Genomic DNA, 11650 nt, shown 5'->3' with positions numbered 1-11650 from the left:
GTTTTCTTGAATTGTGATTCTTGATTCTCAGAATCATAAGACTCTGATACCATAAACGTAATTAAAGTTTCTTATACTAGAAAATTAGTAATTAAGTACAAGAATAACAAAACAATGAAACAAAGGAAAGAGTAGAAGAAGAAGAAAGGAGAAAATGAAAAAGAAGGAAGAGATTAGAAAGTTTTCGTTATTGAACTCTTTAAGTGTGCATTGAGTATCATATCATATATATATCAAAGAGATGATCATTCTAGAATCAACTACCCATAACTAACAAACTATCTCTTATTTCAGAAAACTGTTGAAACAGTTAATAACCAACTCTTCCGAAAAAACAATTAATACTGTTCATTATTGTACTCATCATAGTTTCTGCCTTCTTTTCTTTATTTCAACAGAAGATTTATTTGTGAAAAATATTTAATAATTGCTATCTTCATGCGAATAAAATTAGTATTTGACAAAAATTGATTAACATGTTCTAATTCTAATAAAATAAAGAAACTAAAATTTCTGGGGGGTGGGGGGGTGGGGGAAGAATAGGGGTGTGCATAAATTTCTGGGGGGGGGGGGGAAGAATAGGGGTGTGCATCGATCGATTTTATGTATTATTGATTTGATTTATCGGTTTTTAATTTTTTAATATGCTAAAACTAAATCAATAAGATATTCTTTTAATGACTTTTAGTCCTTAACGATTCGATTTTTATTTAATCGATAAGAAAATATTCAGAAAATAGAAATAGTAGCAACTAACATGAAAAGAAATTGAATCTTAATTGCAATCAAAATCCTATATTATGAATTTTAATTTACAAGAATCTTCAAGTTTAAACTGAATGTTAGTTCAGAAAATTGAATATATATGAAACCACTAAAAAATTATTAACTCAATAATAATGAATTACTAAAATTTTTATTAATTTGATTTACTAATCGATTCAATTTTTGCACCCCTTACAAAAGAGGGAAAGAAATGTCACATTCTATGAATTGTTTCCTTTTATGTTCGTTTTATCCGTCTCTGAAACTTTACTTCTGTCAACTATAAAATTTTCTTTTTCAATTTCTTTTTTCATTTTTCATTTCCATCTCATACTAAATTAAGGAAAAACAAAGCAAGTGAAAGAGAATTTAGGGAGAAAAAAAAAGGAGAGGTGCTTTTTTGACCTGCAGCCACCAAAAGACCAGCGGCAGGAAAAAATTCAGTAGCTGGGTTCATCTCTTCTTTATTGTATTAATATTATATTGTATATATGCAATATTTAAATGTGCAGATCAAAATTTATTTACTCCGTCTCTGATCTAATTCTTTGATTTAGGAACAAGTGGTACTACGGTAGTACATTAAATGTACTTCTGATAGGCTAAGAATTTTAATTATTTCTCCGGTGTTTATAAATGATACAGTATGAACAAAATATTCTAGAAATTACATGATGGACAAATTATGATTTGCAATCGTAATTTCGTCGACATGATTGGACTACAAGGATGTCTAATGCTCTCACTAACTTGTAATTTTGCTTAGTATATATTTATAATTTTTATTCAGAAAAATGCCAACTAGACACAATATATATAATGCCAATCACATAGTCCATCAGGACTAATTTTTCCTAATCCCTTTTGCTAAATACATAAGCTTGTATTTAAAGGCCAAAAAATAAAAGATATTTTTCCATACTAAGTACTCGCTTCACCTTATATATATATATAATATTTTTAAAATTTAAGAGTTAAATAAATATTTTTGTGATTACTTATAATTTACTGTATATTTTAAATTATTATTTATCATTATTTATAATATTTTTATTTAGTAATTTTTAAATGTATAAAACTTATATTTATTAATTAAAATTATTACTCCTAGTATTTTTTAACTCTCGAAATTTGAAGGGCTTGAACTCTTGGCAGAGAGGTGCATTTTTTTAAGGTGGAAATGTGGGACTGTAGTTTGAAACTTTAATGTGTAAGTTGGATCTTCAATCCCACAAAAGAAGTGCAATAAAGTTACACTAGCATTAAGTTTACTACTGTGCATTTTTGCCTTTTGTTTCCTTCTCTTTTTCTTCTTCTTTAGTCTAGCTATACAAACTCCATTTTTGACCGCCATAAATGGTGGGCTTAACTCCAAATCATTAGTGCTTCTACTTTCTTGGGCACAATATCTAGGGTTCTTCAATTATCATATCTCACTTTCTCCACTTATCACATTAGTTAACTAGCAACCCCATTTTCCTTAATTGCTCTACTTCAGATTCTTGATTTTTGTTTCTTGCATTTTTAAACAACCATTTAATTTGCAGCCCCAATTGTTTCTCTTGCTTTATTGAACTACCAAAAAGTTTACATTTTAAAGTTTAATCTTGCTCCATTTGATTGTTTTTCTAGTGAAGTTTACATTTTTAAGCTTAATATTGCTCCATTTGATAATTTTTTTTCTTGTGAAGTTTGCATATTAGAGGTTATTGCATGTGGGATTTTGTATGTGGGGGATTTTGAATGAGGGAAGAGGGTGTTTTCCAGTCTGATGAGAAATGAAGGTTAAAATTGTAGAAGGATATGGGCTGTGTTTTTGGGAAAGAGATTTCATCATCTGAGACACCTACTGGAGAAGTTGTAGTTGGAAGAAGGAGAGAAAATGGGGAAGATAGAGATTTGGTCCTACCTTCTGGTAGGAGAGAGAAAGTAGGAACTGTAAATAAGGCGGAGGGCGGTGGCGGTGGCGGCAGTGAAGGAGGAGGAGGCAGTGATGTTGGTGAAGTTAAGAATGGTAGGGATCAGAAGAATGAGAAAAGGGATGACAATGCAAGGCCTAAGGGTGAGAGGAGAAGGTCTAGACCTAATCCAAGGCTGAGCAATCCACCTAAGAATGTGCACGGCGAGCAAGTAGCCGCTGGATGGCCGTCATGGCTTTCTGAGGTAGCTGGAGAGGCTATCAATGGATGGATCCCGCGAAGGGCGGATGCTTTTGAGAAGCTGGCTAAGGCAAGCAATTGTTCACCTCATTTGTTAGTTACTAGTTTTCGACTTTCGTCTTGTAGATTGATTAATATCTTATTCATTGTCATTTCTATGTTGTATTGTTCTATTTAGATTGGGCAAGGTACTTACAGCAATGTGTATAAAGCTAGAGATAATCTCACGGGGAACATTGTTGCATTAAAGAAGGTTAGGTTTGATAATTTGGAGCCAGAGAGTGTGAGGTTTATGGCAAGAGAGATCTTGATTTTGCGCCGCTTGGATCATCCGAATGTTATTACATTGCAAGGATTGGTTACGTCAAGGATGTCTTGTAGTTTGTACCTCGTGTTTGATTATATGGATCATGATTTAGCTGGACTAGCTGCAAGCCCTGGAATTAAGTTCACAGAGGCTCAGGTTGGGGTTATATTAGTTTGTTTTTGAATTATGGCTTCAAATGTTGGGCTTCCAAGTTGTTTATATTATTTCTTTATTATCATTTGTAGGTTAAATGTTACATGCATCAACTATTAGCAGGGCTTGAACACTGTCATAACCGTCATGTGTTGCATCGTGATATAAAAGGATCAAATCTTTTAATTGACAGTGAGGGAGTTCTCAAGATTGCAGATTTTGGTTTGGCGTCAATCTATGATCCCAATAAAAAGCAACCCATGACTAGTCGCGTGGTTACATTATGGTACAGACCCCCGGAGCTTCTTCTTGGGGCCACAGACTATGGTGTTGGTGTGGACCTTTGGAGCGCTGGTTGTATTTTAGCTGAGCTATTAGCTGGGAAACCCATTATGCCTGGTCGTACAGAGGTATGGTATTGAAATTTGTTGGTCAAAACAATCTGACAGGGACAGGTCTTGCGCGATGTAAGGGAAAAGATTTTCGTTTTCCCCTTGCTTGTTGGTTGCATTAAATCATTTGTTTGCTTCTGCATCTGTTAGTTAAAGAGAAGCTTTTTCCCTCCAACTATGGTAGAGGACAATTAGATGAACTTATAGTCCATATTGACATCTCGATGTTTCTTTCTTTTGCGTTTGGCTAATTTTCTGTCCTCATGAAATCCCCCTTAATCCTAAAGAAAATTTTTATGCTGCTACGTGGCACACCCTTTTTTGGATGATTCATGAAAGATGTCGCTTTGTTTGATTGGATCAAGATTTAATGAACTGCTAAAAGAATTTTTTAACATGAATAAGAAAGGGATGTAAGAGATGAAAGATTTTGGTTTCAGAGTAATTATGTATGCTGTTTCTAGTTGGTTCTCTCCTCAGAAACCCAAGCAGTTAGAGCTGACAGATTTGCATGAAATAACGAACATTATGCTTGTTGTCGAGTCAGACTGAGACATGGCTGTATACATCATAATCTAGGATGGAGAATAGCCTCTTGGGCTTAAACGCGTATGTGATTTTATATGGTTAGTAGTGGCAGGACCACAAACCAGAGGACTAAAAGCCTTGAAAAAAAATTCTGAACATCTTGCTCCATCTAGGACCATGAACCAAAATTAATGCAAAAACTTGTGATTTCTTCATCTATCAATATTTTTGTAACTTTGAACTCGTTCTCCTCTTATGCCCTGGATTTTAGCCATGAGCTCCACGACTTGAGGATTTACCCTGCAATAATACTCAGGTTGAGCAACTCCACAAAATCTTCAAGCTATGCGGATCTCCGTCAGAAGAGTATTGGAAAAAGTCAAGGCTTCCACATGCTACCATATTCAAACCTCAGCAGTCATACAGAAGATGTATAGCAGAAACCTTTAAAGATTTTCCACCTTCATCATTGCCATTGATTGAGACTCTCCTGGCCATTGATCCAGCTGACCGTCAAACAGCTACAGCTGCATTGCAGAGTGCAGTAAGATGTTCATATCTATTTTTTTTTAACTTAAATTATTTTACGTCTGAGGCAACTCACTTGATTAGCTTTTTTAAGTAATGAAGTTTCTGTTTGTTTTTTTATCTCCTGTTTTTGCTTTCATGTGAACTTGTTCTTCAATCTATTCATCTGTATTGACAAATCTTTTTCTTGTGCATTATTAATGAGTTAGCAATTTTGGTTCCTCGGTTATTGGCAATTCTAGACTTAGTCCTTGTGATATCTTCGTAACTATACTTTAAATGTGCACGTCTGATTCCTTTTGTTTAAGTATTGATTGTTCAAATATTTTATACCTATATGTTACGTTAAACTTGTATTGTCACTTCATATTTCAGGGTAATGTACTTTTAAAATAATCTGACTATAACATATTATCTACATAGAGGGACCAAAAGCACACATTTTAATTAATTAGAAGTTAAAATGTTTGAGAGTCATTTATCATAAGGATCAAAATTAGTCAACTGAAGAACCAAAAGTGCTACTATCCGTTTATTATTTATAGGTGTGTGCAATTTTTACCCTCTCTCTCTCTTCAATAACCTTGCTAGAGACTTGGAGTGATTTTTTTTTTTGTCTTTTTCCTTATATGGATTTCTAAAGAATATTCATGAAGAAGATTGAGTAGAAAAGGTTTTATTGGTTAGTCCTTCATAGATTGTCACATGCAGTCACACAATTGACCTATGTCTTTGTTAGATGAGAACGCATGTGGAGCATTTGACGCCTGTGTGTTACAGTTTTCTGAAATTAATTGGAATATTTTGAAGGAGTGTCTCCATATGTTCCGTTTATTAATGTGCAGTTCTTTACTACCAAACCTTATGCTTGCGAACCTTCCATCCTTCCCAAGTATCCACCCAGCAAAGAAATGGATGCTAAACGGCGAGATGAAGAAGCTCGAAGGTCTAGTTATCTGGATTCCCTTTTTAATTTAATATTCACACTTCACATTCATGTTTTCCTATTAAAGTTTATGATGTTATTTTGTAGCTTACCAAAAGAAAGTGTATGATTCTTTTATAGATAACATACACCATTCTTGTTGAGATACCTATATGCGGTGTTTGCTTTTATACTTCATCAGAATTGGTTCAAAATTATTTTATTTCATATATAATTCCCTTTTATACTCAGGACCTGCCAAAAAATGAGTTTTTTAAAATAAAAACTTGAATCAGTCGTCTGAATGATGGCATATTTTAGTGATATTAAGTAGGGGAACTTCATTTTCTTCTATCTGAATTCATGTTGATATGCAGTTCATCATTTTTCTCCTAATTTTTTTGCTGAAATATATAAAATAGACAAAGAGCTGCTGGCAAAGCCAATGCTGATGGTGCTAGAAGAATTCGTCATCGTGATCGAGCGGTGAGGGCAATTCCTGCTCCTGAAGCCAACGCGGAGCTGCAAGTTAATATTGACGTACGTCATTTAAGAAGCTTATTACCTCTAATATTTTACCATTCTATGCTTGAATAATTGCATATCGAAATTAATAAAGCAAAGAAAATAAAATACGAAGATGGTCAATCTTTTAGCTCAGTTGATTTCCTGCCCAGGATTAAAGAGTTCAAATCTATGTTGCCATATGTTATAATCAGATTGCAAGGGATGTAGAAAAACTTTTGAGATTAGGTCTACAATTCTCCAACTTACATTGTCTCTTAGCATTACATGCCAAAATTCAAACAGTTCAAGATATTGCACTTTTCAATGATTAATTACATGCCAAAATCCAAACAGTTCCAAGATATTACTTTTCAATGATTTGCAGCTGGAGGAGGTGGGTTGTCTGCTGTTGTCATGATTTTCAAAAGTCAAAACTACTCCCAGCTTTTCCTATTAGTTTTCCATTTTATACACTATATTCTTCTAATATCTTTTTAGTTAGCTAATCAATGCTTATTTTCATGTTGCAACATCTGGAACTAGTACTCCCTAGATTTTATTTTGTATGATAACAGTTGACGGTACACAAGTTCTAAAAGGTCAATCTGACGTGGGTATTTTATATGTAATGATATAAGTATTATTGAAGTTTGGTTATTGAAAAGTTTGTTTGGAAAAAAGTGTGAATTTGATTATTTGGTGAGTTGTAATAAATAGTATTATTGGTGGTACAGTTTCTAATGTTTTTTGAGCATGGGAATAGAAAATATCACATAAATTTTGTAAACAGGGAGTAGAGTACATCAGGGCTATATAGTTTTTTTTTTTTTTCTGTTTATCCACCAATTCCTTATGGAAATAAACAATCTATTTCATTTCTTTAGTACATTTTGGCGAGTTTGTGTATCTGACTTTTGTTTAAACAGAGACGGCGTCTAGTTACACAAGCCAATGCGAAGAGCGAGAGTGAAAAGTTTCCTCCACCTCACCAGGATGGAACTTTAGGTTATACATTGGGTTCTTCACATCACATTGATCCAGCATATGAACCTTCAGAAGTCCCATTTACCTCTATGAACTTCTCATACTCAAAAGAACCAATCCAAACGTGGTCAGGACCATTGGTGGAACCTGCTACTGTTGGTGCTCCAAGAAGAAAGACAAAGTCATCGAAGAAGGATTCTAACAAGAAAGGAAAAGAAAGCATGTAAAGTCTAATGAATGATGCAATTCAACAATTGGTATACTTGAAGGAGCTGCAGAACTTGCAGATTATTTGTCCTATACGGTGGGTAAGAAACTTTTCAACAGCATATAGAGGTAAAATACATTTTTATCCTAGTATCCTCTTTTTGTATTCTTTTGGATAATGAGAATCTTTTCACTATTGTACATGTAAATTTTGTTTCCTTCATATTAGCAGACTCTGTTTAGATCAATGAAAATCCTAATAAACAGTTTACATACGTTCTTTCCTGTTACTTTGGCATGTTCTGCCTACATAGTAGTACGTAGTGAATTACAATGTAGTCTTCCGTTCTGCTTGCAAGATCTATACTTCAACAGCTTTATCTATTTATGTGGATCTCCTTTGAATTTCCCGGTGTTCCCCAGTTCATAACTTAAGGTGACAAACCCCACTTGTGATATTACACTGGGTATGTTGTTGTGACAAATATTGTGTACTGGAACTCTTAATTAGGATTCCAGATTCCCTTTATCAATAATTTTTCACTTATCAAAAGAATCAATGAAAATCATAAACATTCCAGCCTTTCAAGATCTGATGACTTACAATAATCTTGCTCGATCTCGACTTCATAAGGAGAAAGTGAACATAGTGAAACACTAAATATCTCCAAAAATCATCATTGCAGTAGTGGCAAGCCTATTTGTCTTCAGTTCATTTAAAGAGGAATTATTCGTAGGTGCTCATTTGGATTTGAAAGGTTTCTGATTATTTGGGTCTAAAGTGAAATATAAATATTTAAAATTCAGGTATAAACATTTGAAATTTTGGCTTTAATATGCTAAAATTCAACTGCTTATGTCTAAAGTTTCTGATTAAAATATCAGAAGTTTGCTCGCATAAGCAATATGTCAAACTTCAGATATATTTGCAACTTTAGACGGCGACTTTTTTTCAAATTGTATATATTTGAAAATTTATTTTCTCCATTTCTCACTGTCTGCTGCTTCTTTGGTTTTTTCGTAGTTGCGTCTTCTTCTTCCTCTTTCCTATTTGTTCATTGGTGTCTTCTTCTTATTGTATGTTACTCCCTCCGTTCTATTTTATTCGTTCCAAATTTTTTAATTTATTGTCCCATTTTACTTTTTTATTTATCAAGACAAGATATTTTTTGTTTCTCATTATACCCTTAGTGTAATTGATTACTACTTATTATTAGCATTTTTGAAAAATATTGGAAAAAGGAGTATCATTAAGAGTACACCATTAAGAATACAAATGGTGGTTTGGTATTGGTCATTCATTAATATTAGAACTAACAACAATACATAATTAAGAGGGGTAAAATGGTAAAGTTACATTACCAATCATTATTTTCTTAATAGTTGTGTCATTTCAATTTGGGACGGGTAAAATGGGACGGAGGGCGTATTTGCTTTTGGGGGTGTATTTAATTCTTGACGTTTCATCGCCCCTTTTCAGTTTCATCTTTGTGTTTACTCTGTTTTTTCAACCATGCATATACTAATGTACGGTCTGGGCCGGATATATTTTGGTTTAAATCAAAAAAATCAAATCAAAAATTTATTTTGGTTTCGATTTTTTGATTTTTTTCGAACGGCTTTCGATCTCAAATTTTAGAAATTTGGTTTAACGGCTTTCGTTTTCAAAAAAGAAATTTGGTATATGTATATATGTATGTATATATATATATATATATATATATATATATATGTATGTATGTATATTTATTCAGTATAAATATCATATATAATAAGTAATTCAAACCGTCAAACCTCTTACGAGTTATGAGTTATGTCCCTAACCCTAAGTGTTCATTTCAACTCTAGTTGTTGACTTGTTTCTGACTTTCAGCGGTGCTTTGAGGAGATGAGACAATGATGTCGAGTTTTCGATTATAGTTATATATTATGTTAAACTTATGGTTATTTCATCTCATTTCATGTGCGTTGAGTTATTTATATCTGGGAATGAAAAATAGGTTCGAAAAAAATCATTTTTCTAGAAAAATCATCAATTTTAAATGTCAGTCATGATAAAGAAAGACTTACTACTTTAATCTTTAATAAGAAATTTAGCATGTTGCAAAGATAAAATAGCATCTCAATTTGGATGTGAAGAAAGATATTATAAGAAAAGAAAAAGACATAAGAAATATAAGAAATACAAAAAATCAAAATATAAATATAAGAAACCAAGAAAAAAATATTATGTAAAAAATTATAAATATAAAAGATCATATAGGAAAAAGAAATCTATAAAAGAATGTACTTGTTATAATTGTGGAAAACTAGAATATTTAGTCAGAGATTGTAAAATCGAAGAGGAAATCCTAAATAATCGAATCGAATTTATAGAAATCAAATTTGGTTACGATTGCCATTTTCGTAATGTCCATGCCTACAACCAGTAATAAGCACTTCCTAAATAGCAGATCCCGCTACTAGGGCAGAGAGACATTCTAGCCCATATCTTGGAACACCTTAGATGCTAAGCGAGAATTCTGACTTCTCTATCACATGCATCAAAACTTCATTTTTTTTTTATAAAAAAATTGATTCAGAAGTAGTTAAACTTTGTCTATAACTTAATTAGAGGCCCCAAAATTGGCAATCCGTGCACTTCCCCCCTGGGTCATTGACTGATCAAGAGGCACATAGCCTAAGTTGGTGACTTCTGTTGCACTTTGAAAGGGTGTCTCATTGAAACATTAAAACCATTCCTAGTGGAACATCTTATACTCCCTCCATTTAAAAACGAATGATCTATTTTAACTTGGCATAAAGTTTAAGAAAATAAAAAAGATTTTTGAATCTTGTGGCCTTAAATTAAAGTTGTGTCAAATGTATCAAAATGTCCTTTAATCTTGTGGTCCTAAACATGCCATGTGTAAAGTTGAAATTAAAGTATTGCCAAAAAAGGAAAGGGATCGTTCTTTTTTAAACGGACTAAAAAAAAAAGTAGGTCATTGTTTTGAGTAAATTTCCTGAATGGTCACCCATGTTTGGGTAATTGTCTACAAATATCACTTTTGTTTTATTTAGGACAAGAATATCATCCAATTTTTCTTTTTTTCCTTAAAATATACTTATCATCTCAAAATCTTTCTCTCTCCTGCTTGGAATGTCATGTCATTAAAATTTCTTTTTTCTTTTTTGATAAATGTATAACTTATCAAACTTATTTAATTAAAGTTTTATCCTAATTCTTTTTTATAAAACAATTACACATGATATATTGATAATTGAAGATTAATCTAATTAAACCCAAAGCTTAGGTTATTTTATTTGATATGTAATTTTCAAAGTTTCTTTTATTTACTTATTTATTTCACCACTTAATAATAATTTTAAAATACAAGTACTTATACGAATTGGTACAATAATTTTTTTGTTGTTTATTTTATAGGCTAAAAATTTTTAAAATGTAAAATAAATAAAACGATGGATTTCATAGCTTAGACATTAAGTTTGTTATTTATATGAGAATAAAAAAATAAAATCACCTTTTTTGAAGGAAAGAAAAAATTATGTAGTCTTGAAACAAATTAAACCTTTTAAGAAATATTAACAAAATATAACTTCTTCAGTAATATTACAAATGGATTTTTAAAATATTACTCTATCAATTCTTCTTTGCTTTTGATGGATTTAGAATGAAGTGCAGATATAAATTAGTGTTTAATTATATAATAAAATGAAATCTAAATATAATGATCACAGGAAAAAGTGAAGAAACTAAATTAAAAATAATATTTTTTTTTTCTAAATTTATGTCTTATCTTACTGATTTAATGATTTATTTATGGAAAATTACTTGTAAAATATTCACAAAAAATAATTATTTTTTTACTATATCTTTATCAAAAATTATCTTGCATAAAAAATTGCAAGTAATCTATGTCCAAACTAAATTTTTTAGGTAATAATACATATTAAAAAAAAATTATTGAATTTTGTTTGGCAGCAAAAAAACCGTAGGTTTGTCATCAATACTTTTAAATAACAAATTATATTCTTTTATTCTCTATTACTCTATATTTGAAGGAAATATAATATCTTTGGATTATATTAGTCCAAAAATTCTTTTGTTTAATCCCAAAAAGTAGATTTTATTCTTTTATTCTCATATAAATAACAAATTTAATGCCTAAAATATGAAATCAGTCGTTTTATT

The 11650-nt window shown here is 31.6% G+C and overlaps 1 protein-coding gene across 1 annotated transcript; it reads left to right on the top strand.

Annotated features, from left to right (window-relative positions):
* The first annotated feature begins 1920 nt into the window (after positions 1-1920).
* LOC107842362 (probable serine/threonine-protein kinase At1g54610) lies at positions 1921-7745 on the top strand. The gene is made up of 7 exons (XM_016686163.2): positions 1921-2994; positions 3103-3387; positions 3477-3794; positions 4621-4848; positions 5678-5778; positions 6180-6297; positions 7191-7745. The coding sequence occupies exons 1-7, from the start codon at positions 2569-2571 to the stop codon at positions 7473-7475; spliced, it is 1761 nt and encodes a 586-aa protein (XP_016541649.1). The 5' UTR covers positions 1921-2568; the 3' UTR covers positions 7476-7745.
* The last annotated feature ends 3905 nt before the right edge of the window (positions 7746-11650 follow it).

Source organism: Capsicum annuum, chromosome 1 (assembly GCF_002878395.1).
Source record: "Capsicum annuum cultivar UCD-10X-F1 chromosome 1, UCD10Xv1.1, whole genome shotgun sequence".
In the NCBI taxonomy this organism is placed as follows: Eukaryota; Viridiplantae; Streptophyta; class Magnoliopsida; order Solanales; family Solanaceae; genus Capsicum; species Capsicum annuum.
The sequence above is the reverse complement of the archived record's forward strand: the minus strand, read 5'-3'. Positions and strand labels throughout refer to the sequence as shown.

Coding starts and splice junctions, on each gene's coding strand:
- LOC107842362 (XM_016686163.2), top strand. CDS start 2,569: ATGGGCTGTGTTTTTGGGAAAGAGATTTCATCATCTGAGACACCTACT. Junction 2,995..3,102: donor CTTTTGAGAAGCTGGCTAAG/GCAAGCAATTGT, acceptor TGTTCTATTTAG/ATTGGGCAAGGTACTTACAG. Junction 4,849..5,677: donor CAGCTGCATTGCAGAGTGCA/GTAAGATGTTCA, acceptor ATTAATGTGCAG/TTCTTTACTACCAAACCTTA.